Source organism: Calidris pugnax, unplaced genomic scaffold (genome assembly GCF_001431845.1).
Source record: "Calidris pugnax isolate Ruff unplaced genomic scaffold, ASM143184v1 scaffold103, whole genome shotgun sequence".
Taxonomy (NCBI): domain Eukaryota; kingdom Metazoa; phylum Chordata; class Aves; order Charadriiformes; family Scolopacidae; genus Calidris; species Calidris pugnax.
This window is the reverse complement of record NW_015090990.1, coordinates 6,535,523-6,552,997: the sequence shown is the minus strand read 5'-3', so window position 1 is coordinate 6,552,997 and position 17,475 is coordinate 6,535,523. Positions and strand designations below refer to the sequence as shown.

Sequence of the window (17,475 nt, the reverse complement as noted above, 5' to 3'; positions counted from 1 at the left end):
TGTGGATATTTGCAATATACATGCAGATTAAAAAATCAAAAATAAATTAAGGGTTATCATTTTAGTAGTATTTTTTTCATATTAATGTGAGCTATGTAATTTTAATTATTAAAACAAAACAAAAAAGATTCTTTCTTTCTGGGTGTTCACTGTACAGGTATGTGTACCAGAGTAATGGGTAGTTTCAGAATGCACAATGTAATACACATGTGCATTGGCAAAAAAGAATGCAAATTAATGCCAGTTGAAATGTATTTATCATACTTTTTCCTTTTTGAAACTTATCAGTATATATGAAAAAGCATAAAAAGTGTTCATATGGTACTGATAATTATGGGTTAAGATAGAACAGGCTTAATTTGTTTTATGTATGTGTTGAGAGTAATGTTCAAATTCATATCTGAAACAATGTTTCTTATTAATTCTGATTTTACTTTAGCATTTTCCAATCTAGATCGTAAGAATTATCTTAAAATGAAAAATTACTAAATTGTCCTAGTCTAGTGAAAGGTGTCCCTGCCCGTGGGCTACCAACATACACGATCTTAAAGCATATAGTATAACTGGTATTGGTTTAAAATGTAGGAAGAGAAATTATAGTAAGAAAATAATAGTAGAAAGAAAAATAAATAGAATATGTATCAGAAGATCTACTCGGTAGTAGTAAACTTGGATGAATTATAACACTGTACTATATTTAGATCAGAAATTCTGAAATTCCCTGAAAGACACATGATACGCCTTGCAATCTCTAGGTAGAAAGTGGATGATTTATGCACATTTCAACAGCATTGACTGCTATGTGTGAATGTTTGTGTGTATTTCTGGTGACAAATGTTGTTCTTATTATTATTTGCACACAGTGTTGCATGCTTAAATTTAATTACAGTTCTAAAAATGTAAATATTAGTGAAGTATAACTGGTACCGAATTTTATTTTCAGAAGCTAAACTTTTCCAGCTCATCTGAAGGAAGTACAGTTAATTTGGCTCTCTTTGGAGAAGAAAAAGCTGAAACTGAACCAGAAAAAGCATCAGAGGTACAGGCATGCTTTACAGAAGGTATGGAAATAAAATTCGGGATTAGCAATTACTTTTTGGTTGTTTGCAACAAACGTTCGTAGTTCAAGGAAGCTATCTGTCAGTGCAGTCCCAGATCCTAGTTTGTCAAGTCTTGTGATATGATTAATTTTGTCTGTTGTAGATAGTTGTACTGAAGTCTATGGAGCCATTTTTGTGACAAAAAGTTAAATATGTGTGTATGTGATCATTTATTGTATTTTAAAATAAACACTATGGACAATTCTATAAACTGATTCTCAGCAATCGGTAATCCTGTTGGTTAAAGTGACCTCAGTAGTGAAATCTGCAAGACCAAACCCTACACCAGGTTCACTCCACTGAGAAATTTAAACCAGAATCATGTGATAACTATTAGCCAGGCAGATACTGAGGTTCGTTGAGAACTGTAGAACTGTGCCTTGAGGCCCCAGGATGAGGCAGGCAGCTCTCCAAGGTGAGGAAGAATCCTGGGAATGGTTGCCATAAACCTCTACCACACAGGGAACCTGTCACAATCTCCAGTTAAATTAGTTGTTCATGTCATGAAAGAGCTATCCTTAGTCAGCCCTTAAAGCAGAGGTTATTCCTCAGTATAATAAAATAAAGGGTGTTTACATCTGTGCGATTTATTTGAACTTTAGCTGAGAGACAAAAGTACAAGAAGCTGCTGTACTCTTGAACCAGTTCCTGTGAAAGTTGCTTTGTGTTTATGCTCTTTGTTTCTGCTCCCTGACAATTCTCGTATGTTCTCTGATGATCTATAGATCAGTGAAAAATAATTTTTAAAAGTTTTTTTATAAATTAAAATTATCTCAGATAACTCCTTTTGATTCTAACCTTGATGTAGCTTGAAGGTAATAGAAAAATTGTGTACATGCAAGTTTTCCTATATCTGAAGTATCAAATAGAGAAGGTAAAGATGCTTTAAGTAGCATACTTGAAGCTCAGACTACCTCATGAAGCAGGAGCTAGTTAAAAGTGATTTTGCTTTTTCATGATAATGAAAAATCTACTGCATAACAATTTTTCATTGTTTGTATTATTAGGCTGTATACGGAAGTTTAAATGCTGTAAAGGCAGTATGGAAAGCACAAAAGGAAGAATCTGGTGGAATCTTCGAAAAACCTGCTACAAGATAGTAGAACACAACTGGTTTGAGACATTCATTGTCTTTATGATTCTTCTCAGTAGTGGTGCTCTGGTAAGTAGAGCATACACCTATAGAAACAGTAGCTATAAAAATATTTTATCAAATATAGTATTATAACACATCTGTGCTCATTAAGAAAAAAGTACAAGGTTAACTTGAAAGAGAGTTTGGAACTAAATTCCTAGAATATTTTGGGGAGCGCCTATAAAATAAATAATTAAAATTCTGCTGTCAAATAACATTCTGCAGATGAATTTTTGATGAATAAAAGGTGATATGTGTGTATGAATGTGTTTATCAGAAGAATTACACTAAAAATCTTGTTGAAGAAATTTTTTAAATCATACAAAATAGTTGTATGCAATAACTGAAACAGTTATTTTACTTCAAATTAAAATTGTCCTCAAAAGCAGTACAGATGGTGAATTCATCATGTTCTCTTAATTTTTTGCTTTAGTTTTAGTTGCAGTATTTCTACACTGTCACATAGAAATCCTTTAATTCCTTTATACTATTCTCAGTGACATATAGTCCTTCGCACAGCTAATAAGTTTTGGGTTCTTTTTGGTTGTTGATTGACATAGGATTTAGTATATACTGTCATTATCTCTGCTCCAGCACCTGAAGGACCATGTTCTTTCCTTTTTCTCTGACCTTGATATTTGCAGGGTAGTTTCTCTCACTTTTTTTTTCAGTCCTCATACTGCTATGCAGTGTTTTGCCCTTTCGTAAGTATGTTTTCCCAGAGCCACCACCAGCTTCACCAATGGGCTCAGTTGAGAATTATTTCACTTTGCCTTTTTAATTCAGTTCTTTTGGCTTAATTTGTAGTTTGCAAAGACCTATGAATAACTAACTTATATGCAACTCATTTTTCACAGGCTTTTGAAGATATATACATTGAACAACGCAAGACTATAAAAACCATACTGGAATATGCTGATAAAATCTTCACTTACATCTTTATTCTGGAAATGGTGCTAAAATGGGTGGCCTATGGTTTTCAAACTTATTTCACTAATGCTTGGTGCTGGCTGGACTTCCTGATTGTTGATGTAGGTACCATACTTTCTAAGTAGCCTGTTTCTGTTGTTGAGGCAGGTCCTTTTATGTAACTCCAATCTGATACATATATATATATATACAGTGAAGAATATAAGTTGCATTTAAAAGAACAGGGAATGACATACCAGTGAACATGATTCCATTGTAGTTATTCAGTGAGTAACTAAATATGCCTTTATGTTTATGCTATGATTGATTCCGTGTGTTCTGTCAGTGTCTTACTGTGCTGGGTCCCAGCCAGTGTGATTCAACCAGCTGATTGAATTTCAGTCTTCTGGATTTGGTGACAGAGAATAAGGAAAAAGCAGAAAGGAAAGGGAAATTTAAGTGAGCACATGGGTTTGAGGTAGGACAGTTGATCCTGGGCTTAATGAATCACTGGCAAAATGCAGGGGAGCATAGTATCAGGAAATCAAGGCTACAGTAAAAGAAGAGAAATTGGGGCAAAGAAGTAGCAATTGCAGTAAAGGGAAGGACTGAGGAAAATGAAAAGTGATGGCCTGTGGATCAGTATAAAAAGGTGGCATCACTTATTTGCAATCCTCATTTTGATTGTAATGGCACTCGCTGTGTACTAGGCTGCAAGGCTAACTTCTGTGCAACTTTTCCACTTTTCATTGATACATGACTTTATAGCGATTCATTTTTGGAAGCTGAATTCAGTGAGCCTGAAAAAAAATATATTTTTTTAATATTTGCTTTCTTTATGGGTGCTATAGACTTCTGGTTGGATTTTTTTTTTTCATTGGTACTCAAATTTTAGTTAAAAAAGTGTGAAAATTTTTTAATGGGAAATCAGCAGCAATCATCCAGATTAACTTTGTCATCTTTGCATAGAATTTTTGATGCCATGCTTTAGTCTCATTTCCTGTTAGGATTCCAAGACAGTTTATTTCCAGCCTCTTGTGATACTTACATTTGCATTTCTATGTGTCCATTAGAGTTGTCATTTGTGGAAATGAATGAAAATAAATAAATAAATAAATAGATGTGTTACCATTTAAGAAGCATTCAGAATTAGTATCTCTGTACAAACTTGTATTGTGAAAGGTTGATCTTGAATTATGTTTAAGATAAATTCTTAGTAAATTGTGCCGTATCTCCATATGGATAGGTATGAGCTATTCCTTTTAACAGTGATTTCTGTGCTCTCATGTAGCCACCATCTTCTCTTGGTTGGAATGCCTATAGCTTATGACCCTATAGCAGCAGATCATACAATAATTTAGGTTGGAAGGCACCTTTGGAGTTTTTCTGGTCTAGCACCTTGCTGAAAGCCAGAGCAGTTTAGAAATTAGCTCTAACCTTTGATTAGATTGCTCAGGGTGATACCCAGTTTTGAATGGAGATTCTGCTGCTTTACTTGGCAATCTGTTTCCAGTGTTTGACCATCTGTATTGGAAACCTACTGCTCTGCCCCACCCCTGCCCATTCCTTGAAAAAGTCAATCATGCTCTGCTTAGCGTTTTCTCAGTTTACTGCTGGAATTACTTGTTACTATTTTCACCTAATAGCAAGCAACTTTAACTCTTTCTTCTCCTGCTGGCGTTTTACCCATTTTCCTATTTCTGCTTTAGCTTCCTGTCCTATGCCTTATCCAGCTAAACATAGAACAAATTTGCCATACCAATACCAGTCTAAGTGTTACACAGTGAGGCAACACTTAACAGGATCTTTTTAGGTAAACTGTTCTATATCCATTGATCTAACTCTGGCTGAGAACTTAGAGCATACAAACAAAAATTCTTACTAACTGTGGCGTTCACAGTGTTTCCTGAAAAGGATAATTAGCCCCAAAACAAGTACAGCCCTCCACGTGCAAGTTCTGTTATACACAGAAAAGAACAAACACTCATGTAGTGTTCAACAGCTTGCTTGAAGTACCCTTAGAGGAAAGAAATCTGCATAAGGCTTCCTCGTGTAAATGCAACAGGAGAAAGGACAAGATTCAGTCACTGACTCTCACCAGAAACAGCAGGACAATCAGGTTTTGAGCTGTTAATACAGCTGTACTGAAAGTTTCAAAAATTCTTCTTCCACAAGAGTAATTATGTTAAAAGTGGAAATAAATCTCAAGGCACATTAATTGTCCAAAACACAAGCAGTTTAACAAATCCAAAGTAGGATGTTTCGGGTTTACATTAACAGTGTGTTTTTTCTACAAATATTCTATTTGGTAGTTATGGAACAGAAAGTTGAAATTAAGTTGAGAATGGATTCTGTCTCATGTGTATCATTACAGTCTGGTTTTACATTTTCCCCTTTTTTGTTGCAACACACCTTTTGAATTTACTGTGTTGGTGAAAGTATATAATTAATATTACATCACAGAAATGTTACAGTTAGCACTTTTGTATGTGGAAGAAAGTTCAGAGTATCAGGAATTGTTTAAACCATGATCATACATAAGGAAGAAGGGAAATAATTTATTTGGAAAAAAAAAAAAGAAAAACAAGAAAGAAAAAAGTATGCACACGCACACACATCCACAAATTGTAACAAAAATTTTAAGATGTAATTGCCATCAGCAACATGTGGTAAGATTGAACTTTCCTTTCTCCCCTCCAAAAAAGAAAGCAGAAAAAGGCAATGTACTAAATTGTACTTTAGTTTCCAAAGAAAGATAAAACTATTACATCATTAAATAGAGATGTGGTAATCTTGCAGGAAGAGGATTTCTTGCAATGCAAACATGCAGATATCATAACTGCACTTTTTAAGAAAATACTGTTGTTATCTGACAGGAATACTTGAAACAGATTTTCTCTATATCTTCTCTAGAATTATAAAAATAGCACATAATGATCTTAAGATCTTGATGGATTCATATGGATTAATGCTTTCTGTGATAAGTGTTTGTCTAGTATTTGAATTTAAAGAAGGAACAGTCTTTTTGACACTTAAGTATGACAGTTGAATTTGTGTAGGAAATGAGACAAGTGGCATAAACAAAGGTCATTCCACTCAATGAATGTGTTCTTTTTCTGGATCTTCTTGTTTTCTTTTCCCCTTTTTTTAATGAAACTTTCTTCTCTTGAACTATGTGGTCTAATTGTAGTTACCTCAGCAGCTGAATTATGTAAAGTTTTAGATGCTTTATTTCATAAATACAAGTATATAGTTATTCATGATAAGGCACTGTGGTGATCCCTGACTCATATTTCATATATTGCACAGATATTGGGTTCCCTGAGTTAATTTGGTTTTATCTAGTTCATGTGATTTAAAAAAAAAAAAAAAAGTGTCTTGATTTTTTAAAATCACCCCTGATTTTATTAAAAATTTGCATGCTACGTTTAATGACACAAAAAGTTAGCCATTTTCTCCTCATTGTCTATCTATTTTATGATATGCCATTGTTTAACCCATTTTGATACTCTAAAGCAGATAACTCTGAAACACATCTGCCAGCTTCTTGTTCATTCTTGGACTTAGAATTCTTAACTTCGGTTTTGAACTTCAAACACCAGAAGCAGGGCTCTTTGCCAAATAGGGGTTAAACATAGATTTTCTTCTGGTACTTGATATTATGATTTTTAAATATCCAGATTGAAGTATTCTGAAAAGACAAGAAGTCATAGCTAACAATTAAATTATTAACTCCGTTATAACTTCACTTCCCAGGAAAGTGCTGTCTACTGTTCCATGCATTTGAGTGCATTGATTTTAGGTAATTATATTGACATTGGTATTTCTTTCTGTCTGTCACATAGTTAGGAGTCACACGTCAGAGTCCTGTCTGACTGAGTATATGCCACTTTCAAGTCTGTCGTCATGCTCAGGCAATACGAATTACTAGTTATTCATACATCTGCTAATATGTGCAAAATAGCAGAAATAAGTCCTGCCTGCTCACTTTTTATCGTGACTATAATAGCAAATCTGTAGTAGAACACTTCAGTATTGTAATGTGTCATATAGAATGGGTTTAGGTTTTCAGTACATTTCAGGCTTTGGCTGAGTTTATTGAGAACGTGAGCTTCTATTCAAATTCTTTTTATTTAAATTGCCCTTAATTTTGCACAGGTATGATGTGGATTCTCCTAAGTAGTACTCTCTCTTTGATGAAAATTGCAGAGATTAAGGTCTCTTGTTGTTTAAACTGTTCTGAAATCTACATGCAATGTTCTATTGATTTTTTTTTTTCATTCTTTTTTATTTGTTCTTGCTAGAAACTTAAAGTCCTTATGAACTTTTTTCCTGATATCCAGATAAAAGTTTTATTCCTCTAGGAATTACGTTTCTATTTTTAGGCTATTAAAAAAAAAGTTATTTTGTTTTGTTGTGTTTTGTTTCTTCTAGGTCTCCTTGGTTAGCTTAGTAGCTCATGCGCTTGGTTTGTCAGAACTCAGTGCAATTAAATCCCTCCGAACATTAAGAGCTTTGAGACCTCTAAGAGCTTTGTCACGCTTTGAAGGCATGAGGGTAAGAAAAAAAGAAATATAAAACAAATCCATAAAAATGCACCTAATTATAAAGTCACAGAGGAACCCTGAACTGCATGACTGTTTTCAAGGCCAACAGTAACATGTTTGATTGTATTGCATGTGTTACTCCTTTTCTGTTGGCTTTAATTCAGTGTATTTTACTATTTTACATTAAATCTTTTGCTATATTTGGAAAAAAAAAAAAAGGTAATCTTTTTGCTGTTCTACATGTTGTTTTTAAAAAGGTTTTTTTCTGTGTTTATTTACTAGGTGGTTGTGAATGCTCTTACTGGAGCAATCCCATCCATTATGAATGTACTTCTGGTTTGTCTTACATTCTGGCTAGTTTTCAGCATTATGGGAGTAAATTTGTTTGCTGGCAAGTTCTATCGCTGTGTTAACACCACAACTGGTGAGCAATTCCCACCAGAGGAAGTCACTAATGTAACTGTGTGTAAAAACCTTACGATCACTTCTGGGGATGCTCAGTGGAAAAATGTGAAAGTAAACTTTGATAATGTTGGAGCTGGTTATCTTTCTCTGCTTCAAGTAGTAAGTGTATCAATTTTGATAAATTAATTTTCCACTATTAACTTTTGTAGCAGTAATACTTAATTCTGTAATTTTCAGTGTTATTTTACAATATATAAATGGATATGAGATTTGATTTTATAATTGTTTTCTCTGATTTTTTTTTTTTTTTTTGGCGTATGGTAAAAATCGGATATATTCTATAGCCATTTTGGAAGAGGAGGAATACTTGGTATCTACCAGTTGGACAAAAAGTTCCTTCGCACCCAACTGCTAGTACCTTTTCAAGTTCTACAGAAATACAGTATCTAGTAAACAAAAAAAATGCAGTTAGGATTAAATTTCTTTTATTTGCTTGATCTGTTAAGGCAGGTTGACTTAGATTTTTTTTTTTCTATGGTAGTCAAATAAATACATTCCAGGGTTCATCTGATCTGCCAACAAAAGCAATGCCAACTGTGGATTTTGAAAATGTTTTTCAATTCACTTTTTCTTTCCATTTTTGTTATTCTTATAAGTCCTACTCAGAGGACCAGTCAAAAGAAATTACAAAGAAAGGCTGAGTGAGTTGGGGTTGTTCAGGCTGGAGAAGAGAAAGCTCTGGGGACCTTATTGTGGCCTTTCAATATATAACGGGGTCTTATAAGAAAGATGGAGAAAAAATGTTTACCAAAGCCTGATGTGACAGGACAAAGGGCAACAGTTTTAAACTGAAAGAGGGTAGATTTTGATTGAATATAAAGAAAAATTATTTTTTTTTAATGGTAAGGTGGTGAGACACTGGAAGAGGTTGCCCAGAGAAGTGGATGCCCCATCATTGGAAGCATGTGATGTAGTGAAAGATGTCCCTGTCCACGGCAGAGGGATTAGACTAGATAATCTCTAAAGGTCCCTTCCAAGCCAAATCATTCTATGATTCTATTATTTTCTTAAGATTTCTTGGGACTACTTACCTTCTAGAGTTTCTATTAGAACTGCTTGCATATTCTGTCAGAAAAATGCCAACCCATGATGGTTAATTTTGGAGTCATCCTCCAGTTTTTTGGTAGTAAGAAAGTTAGAACTGAGAGCCTTGTTATAAATTGCAGTCTTTCTGTTATGCTCAGATATTGATTGCAGCTCATCTCACATAGAATTATATGAATTTGCATGAAGATTAGAATTTATGCATTGCTTAAGTATTAGGGAGGAGTATTCCACTGTAAATTACTTCCTGTGAACACTTCACATGTGTCTTACCAGACTTACTATTCCTCTTTATTTTTGTGGATGCAAATATATTGCAGAAGACAGTGTTTTATTTAGAATGTTTATGGAGCTTTGATAGAAAATATTAACTAACTTTGTTTTTAGGCAACATTTAAAGGATGGACGGATATCATGTACGCTGCAGTTGATTCTAGAGAAGTGAGTGCAATATAAAATTTACTGACTGAAACAATATGATTGATGTAATGATTCTTGAATGGCAGTTGAAATAGTGAAATGGAAATAATAAAAATGTAAAACCTTGATAAATTTTCTATACAGATCTATGTATTATAAGGAAGTACATATACTTTTAATAGGTAAAAAAATTATAGTAATAGATCTACATAAGGTATTACTAGTTTAATAAGTCATCTGCAAATGAAAAACTAATGAAATCTTGATTCCTGTTGGTTTATGTTATGGAAGTCATGCAGATTAGGAAAGAAGCTTTTCCTGTTTCTCCAAAAATAATCCTAATAACCAACCCCTGCAATAGTTAATCCAGAGATGCAGACTCTGGCAGTCTCAAAAAATAAAATGGCTGAATTTTGCCTGTTCTTCTGTTAATGACAGTATTTGTTTGCATCTCTTCTATCCAGCTCCTGAATTGCATAAATTCCATAGGAGTTGAATTGCTTTTGAGTGGCCTACTTCGGTCATATTTCGTAGGAATTACATGAAATATCAAATGTCATTAGAGAGGAACTGTCAGACAGAAGGGGGAGGAATGATAGGTCTGTGTGTGCAATTATAGACACCTCTATTAAGTAGATTTTCAAATTCAAAGATAAGGCAAGTCGAGGGTATGCTCCAAAATGGCTGGTTTTCCCTGCTTGTCAAGGAGTTGCTGTCCAGCTGGATGCAACTTCTGTTTGTGCTCAGTATTCTATAACTTATCTTAACTGTTATTTTTAATGTATTGCTGTTTTTCTATGTTGCATAGACAGGGCAACAGCCCAAGTATGAGGACAACCTGTACATGTATATTTACTTTGTTGCCTTTATCATCTTTGGATCGTTTTTCACCTTAAATTTGTTCATTGGTGTCATCATAGATAACTTCAACCAACAAAAAAAGAAGATAAGTATCATGTTTCATTTTCCCAACACTTCATTTTTACTAAGCATTCAGCAAATGTCTGAAAGGGTAAATATGAATGTCTGAAATTTCTCATAGTAATAGAAAGAAAACAGCTATTAAGATTTCCTTTTATTCAAAATAATGAAATAATAATCTTTGCTTTTTTAAGCCATTTGAAGTAATTTAAGCTTACACTGAGTATCTGAGTGTTCTCCACATGCCTGTACAGCCCAATGATATGTTGTACAGCAGAAAGTTATGTATTGTTTTTTTCTTACCCTTACAGTGCTTTGACAAAGCTATGTGAAAATGCAGATGACTTAATTCAAGCGAACAGATGAGAGGGAAGAAGACAATATGCAAAATTACAAATATCAAAATTGATAAACAGATAATGTATAGCAATATTATGAAGGTCTCTCAATTACAAAGAGACTAATACAGACAAGTTGAATACTGGAACTACTGCTCTGTATTGTAAGATTAGAGAGGACTGAGAAACTGTCTCACGAGTTGAGAATTTGCAAGGAAAAGAAAATTGTTGATGTTTGAAAATGTGTTTCAACTGAAATTGTTTCTGTGATTCAGGTGAACACAGGATTATGTCAAGAATGGCAAATTATGTTAGCAAATTAGATTCTACTTGCTATTTAAGCTATAAATGCTGTCTAAAGTCTGCAGTAGTTTTATTTTTCTATACACACTTGGAGAAGAATCATACTGGAATATTGATATTTTATTTTTTTTTAATGTGAGCTAAATAATAGTAAGGCAGTACATAATTTTTTCATTTTTGTTTCTAGATGGTTTGTCAAGTTTGATTCATTGCACTGAAAAAGATAATGCTAAACTTACTGCAGTGGAAACTTTTACTAAATCTTTCCACTTGAGATTGGAATATGCAGTTTTATATGATGCTTTTTCAGATCCTTTGAGTCTCTTGTCTGCAGACCCACATAGAAGAAAGGATGAATTTGTGATTCTGAACCTGTTGATATTTTCAGTTTCATATAGTCGATAAGCAAGCATTAGCCACCTGTCTTTTGAAATTATAGATGGACCCATGCTCATAGAAATGTACAGATCACACAGTGCATAACTACCCAGAAGTATTTTTCTTGTCTTTGTTCTGCATTCATGTTATTGAGATCTCTCCATTTTGGGCAATGTTGTTGTGATATGAATGTCCAGGTCTCGCTGTATGGCGGCACAGCCTTCTGGTGTGTCAGCCACCCCTCCCAGTTTTGTATCATCAGCAAATTTGCTGAGGGTACACTCCTTCCCTCATCCAAGTCATTGAACTGTCCTTTTATTCAGGCAAGAAACCCCAGGGTAAGGCCAAGCTTCTGATAGTCTCTGAACAGTGTAAGGGGATGATCAAGCCACATGAAACTGTGGAAGTACTACTGGAGTAAAAAACCGTCTGAACTGAGATACCTGTACTTATATGATAAAACGTGCATCCTGAAAAGTAATATCAGTAATTTCTTTTTCTTCATATGGTTTCCCTGTAGGCATATCAGCTCTCAGTGAATCTTTCTACCCTTGAAGCTTTTTTTATTTCTGGTTGATTGATTTGGAGTGTGGAGTTTATGATATTAGATTTATAAGTATGTATGGAACGTATACTTTAGAAGGGTTTTTATGTATTTAATTGAATTAATCAGGTATGTTGTTTGTTTTTTTTTTAATAACAGATAGAAGTTATGGGGCTTTTCTCCATTTTTACATTTGTTTTATTTTTCCATTGAGACTTGTCAGATATTTTAACAATTGTTCATATAATTACTATATTTTGGTTTTGGTAACAATGTGTAAGAATGAATACATAGTTCATAAAAAAAACGTGTTCTGCAATACTGTGAATTAATGGATTTAAAAGCTTGGCTGTAATTAGTTCTGTTTTTATTATTTTACCTTGGAGGTCAAGACATTTTCATGACAGAAGAACAAAAGAAATACTATAATGCAATGAAGAAGCTGGGATCCAAGAAACCACAAAAACCTATACCTAGACCAGCGGTAAGAATATGTGCTATTCTTTTATCATCTGCATTTGGGAAGAAATAGCAGCAGTATATTAACTATCAAAAAATTTCTCCCTTAACCCTAAAATAGTTGAGGCCTATTTCAAGTTAGCCCTTCATTCTCAATTGAAACGTACATATTTCTGTTCTGCAGGAAAAGTCTTTCATATTTGTTATGCCTGAGGAAGTAGAGAATCCAAGAATCTGAAGAAATAGAAGTCTGTTGGGTTCTGAGGGGAAAATTTACAGCTGGCAAATAAAGAAGTTACTCGGCAATGCTTTCCTTACATTTTTTAGCCTTTTGCTTGGTTGTATATTTTTGGGGAGGAAGAAGGAAATAGGAGGGAGGAAAAGGGGATGTTCATTACATAAAAGATACTATTACCTTTTCTTTTTTCTCTCCTCAGAACAAATTGCAAGGTCTGGTGTTTGATATTGTAACAAAGCAAGCCTTTGACATCACCATTATGGTTCTCATCTGCCTTAACATGGTCACCATGATGATAGAAACAGATGACCAGAGTGAACTGATGCAAAACATTTTATACTGGATTAACTTGGTCTTTGTTGTCCTTTTCACTGGAGAATGTGTCTTAAAAATGTTCTCACTCCGCTATTATTACTTCACCATTGGCTGGAATATTTTTGATTTTGTGGTTGTTATTCTTTCAATAGTAGGTAAGAAATTCTTATATTCCAAATGAAATATAGTAAGATGTATAAAATGCCTTATCTCTGACAGGTTTTGCAGATTAGAGGAAATACTTAATTTTAATTTCTTCTGATTATATAGGAAATGGAAACCATACTTTTAATAATGCTGTGTCAATTTTAATAGACCTTTTCCCAACATTCTTAGGAAAAAAAAAAACTAAAATTATGTATAACAGATAAAATTTAACTCCAATTATAATTTCCACTAAGTCCACAGGTAGAGTTGTTCTTTATACATATTTTGTTGTGGAAAATGTAATCTATGATAAAACGTTACCATTTTATTTTTATCCTTCACAGGTATGTTTCTAGCTAAGGTGATTGAAAAGTACTTTGTGTCCCCTACTTTGTTCAGAGTTGTACGACTCGCCAGAATCGGTCGAATCCTGCGTCTCATTAAAGGCGCCAAGGGAATCCGCACTCTGCTTTTTGCTTTGATGATGTCTCTTCCTGCTTTGTTCAACATTGGTCTGCTGCTCTTCCTGGTCATGTTTATCTATGCCATCTTTGGCATGTCCAACTTTGCCTACGTTAAGAGGGAAGCTGGGATTGATGACATGTTCAACTTTGAAACGTTTGGCAACAGCATGATCTGCCTCTTTCAAATCACCACATCTGCTGGCTGGGATGGTTTGCTGGCCCCAATTCTTAACAGTGGGGAGCCAGACTGCGACCCCCATAAAGATCATCCGGGGAGCTCTGTGAAAGGCGACTGTGGCAACCCTTCTGTTGGGATTTTCTTCTTTGTCAGCTACATTATCATATCATTTCTGGTAGTGGTGAACATGTACATTGCTGTGATTTTGGAGAACTTCAGTGTTGCTACTGAAGAAAGTGCTGAACCCTTGAGCGAGGATGACTTTGAGATGTTCTATGAAGTTTGGGAAAAATATGACCCTGATGCAACACAATTCATAGAATACAGCAAATTGTCTGATTTTGCAGCTTCTCTGGATCCTCCTCTTAATATACCAAAACCAAACACAATTCAGCTTATTGCAATGGATCTGCCCATGGTAAGCGGCGACAGAATTCACTGCCTTGACATCTTGTTTGCTTTCACAAAGCGTGTTTTGGGGGAAAGCGATGAGATGGATGCCCTCAGAATACAGATGGAAGATCGGTTTATGGCAGCCAATCCTTCTAAAGTCTCCTATGAACCAATTACAACCACATTAAAAAGGAAACAGGAGGAAGTGTCAGCTACTATAATTCAGCGTGCTTACAGACGTTATCTTTTAAGACAGTCAGTAAAGAAACTTTCATTTATGTATCGCAAAGATGGGGTTGATCTACTTATTGAAAAAGATATTACTATTGGTAAGCTAAGTGAAAACTCATCTCCTGAGAAAATGGATATGTCTGCATCCGCTGCATCTCCACCTTCTTATGACAGTGTAACAAACCCAGATAAAGAAAAATATAAAGATGACAAAGCAGAAAAAGAAGACAAAGGGAAAGACAGCAAAGGAAATAAAAAGACATAAAGAAGCTTTCTATGATGAATGTTCACAAGCCTGAGACGATGACGTTTTTATCAATAGCAGTCTTATTGGAGGATTATGCCAAAATTACAAGTTTTTACATATTTACACACTGCTACAGTCAGTGCCTATACCAAGACAATGACCCTTCACTAGCAAGCTCTCAGTGTGTAACAGGTAAACACCCTTGCCAGAAGAATAGTTTTTATTATCAACTGGCACTAATGCAGAGGAGACACAGAATTTCTACTTGGACTGAAGGAACCCTTAATGGAGTGCAAAATTACCAGTCCTAATAAGTCTGTATTTCTGTGGAATAAGTGTATCCACTGTACATTTCATCTCCTATGTATGTTCAATGTGTGTCAATTTCTTTCATGATCTCATTTGCTTTAATTCACATACTGCTATTTGTAATTCTGCTGTGCTGAGGAAATAACTGCATACTCTTCAGAGGAACACAAATGTCAGGAATACATCATTACGGCATCATAACGTGAACACAGTTCTCTTCAAGCCATTTCTAAAAGCAGAAAAACAAGATTCCAGATTATTGAACCTCAGGATCTAGATTAAATCAAGAGGAAGTGATAAAAAAGATCAGAGTGTAGATAGAGAATTTATCAGAAAACAAAAACAAGGGAATCATTTTTGCAGAAAAGAGGTTGGTAGTTTAGTCTCTTGGTTTTAATATACTTACGTTTAATACCTTTTAGTAATTCTAAATTTATTATGCAGTTCATTTCAGGTACAGTGTTTTAAACAAATGATGAAACTATGAAAAAAACCCTACTAATTTCATGATCCAAAATATCTTGTAATTCCTGAGAGATTTAAACCGTTTTTATGGAAAAGCTGTGAACGCTGAATCGTGCCTACAAGGAATTACTGAAATAAAAAGAAGTGGCAGTCTTTTTTCTTTTTTTTAAATGTAGACCCTGTAATTTCATGAGGACCTTCCATATTTCATTCCAAAATTTGTTTCCACACTTCTTATTTCATATGAATGTAGCCCACTTAAGACAATAATCAAAGCTATGTGTATAAATTGATAGCAGAGTACCTTTTGGGACAAATCCTACCTTAATGTGTACCTCAGGCTTAAATTTCCATACTTTGGAAGGATGGGTCATGCCAGAGACACAAATATGTACATCAGAGATGGTTTTGACCCCCCCATGGCACTTTAGTCAGGTTTCCACTGTATGAAATGCAATCTTCCATAGAAAGCTGAGACGACCAAAAAGACGTACTTAAATCAGCTGTGTCCTGCATTGTGGTTCGGATGACTTATTTTTATCATCAAGACTGACTGTAAGTTAAATATCCTGTGCTATTTAATTAATTGTTTTACACAGTGATACCTGGTTGAACAAACTGAGAATGACCTAAGTAGTGTATTTATTGCATCAAATATGTACCCTAGTAAGTGTAGCTTATAACATTTCAATAGATGATATGATATATTCTGTAATGCTCCAAATAATTGGGAAGCTTTAACTAATGCATGCTTGCTGCTATTATTCTACAGCTATTAAAGTCTAAGATGGGAAGACATGTGAGTGGTAAAAAGAAAAAAACTGTTCGACGAGACCATCATTCCTCATACCAGTAAGCAATAGTTTGCTGCTATTACAGATTTTATTTTGTTTGAGTTTTGTAAACAGCAAATATGCAGTAAATAACCAGAACACACAGGATAATATATTTGCTTAATATGTGGGGCTAGAAAAAAAAATTTTATAATATCTATTAATCTATTCCTGTTATTTGGAAAATAATTTTATTTTATAATATTTTATACTTATTATAAGAAACTACACATATCTTCATGTTGTTAGTAATTCTTATGACTATCTCTCTGACACTTTACTGTTGGAAAATCTAAGATACAATGTGAATTGGTAATCATGAGTTTCTGCTAATTATATTGAACATATTTTAATAAGGAATAATTTTAAAAGAAATGGGCAGTACAGTTCTTTTTCTGATCAGTAGGTAGGTCCTTGTATGTGAAACAAGATGGAAGGGTTTCTTTTGAAATTATAGTCCTGTCTGTCAATTTTCAGCTTAATCTTACTCATAGAAACATTGCTTTTCGCTGGTGTTAGTCTCACACTGTCTGCTTTTCTTGTTGATTCATACTGCAGCAGAAGCGCTTTACATATCATTTGTTATTCATAGTCTTTCTTCATGAGAATGAATAGTGAGCTTGTGCAATGGACAATAGAATACCTTGCATTTCTTACAAAAGAACTAAAATATAGATGGGCTCCCGCTTTTATAGAAACTATTGACTCATAGTGTACTGATGAACTGCATGCAGGAAGTTGTTTTACCAAAAATAACTACATTGCTAACAACCCGAAAGAATAAAGATAACCTTTTTACGTACTTGTTTAGTCTTTGTGGTTTTATTGTATGAAGTTTATACAGATGAACAAGTAATTATTGGTAAAATTAAGGGGGAACCACTCTTGCAATGAGGCAATGTTTTTTAGACATTTAGATCACATGTTGCTTTATGACTTTGATCAATATTAACTTGTCACCATCTAGTTGAAATGAAATGCTTAAGTTCTTCTGGCCAGCGAAGTTTTTCTAGAATTCAGAAAAGAATCCCATTCCAACTGTGTGGGGTTTTGTCACTTTTTTTACGAGTTGTCCAGGAAGAGCTCCAGTGG

General features: G+C 34.3%; 1 protein-coding gene across 1 annotated transcript in view; it reads left to right on the top strand.

Moving 5' to 3' along the window:
- The window catches only part of LOC106895136 (sodium channel protein type 2 subunit alpha-like), a 77,240-nt gene extending 60,055 nt beyond the window's left edge, over positions 1 to 17,185 (top strand). The window contains exons 21-30 of the mRNA XM_014954277.1: positions 944 to 1,061; positions 2,108 to 2,262; positions 3,093 to 3,266; positions 7,579 to 7,701; positions 7,974 to 8,255; positions 9,588 to 9,641; positions 10,429 to 10,566; positions 12,484 to 12,588; positions 13,001 to 13,271; positions 13,608 to 17,185. Of these exons, the coding sequence (XP_014809763.1) occupies positions 944 to 1,061; positions 2,108 to 2,262; positions 3,093 to 3,266; positions 7,579 to 7,701; positions 7,974 to 8,255; positions 9,588 to 9,641; positions 10,429 to 10,566; positions 12,484 to 12,588; positions 13,001 to 13,271; positions 13,608 to 14,794 (2,607 nt within the window). The 3' untranslated portion in view covers positions 14,795 to 17,185. The remainder of the gene's footprint in view (positions 1 to 943; positions 1,062 to 2,107; positions 2,263 to 3,092; positions 3,267 to 7,578; positions 7,702 to 7,973; positions 8,256 to 9,587; positions 9,642 to 10,428; positions 10,567 to 12,483; positions 12,589 to 13,000; positions 13,272 to 13,607) is intronic.
- Positions 17,186 to 17,475: the final 290 nt, after the last annotated feature.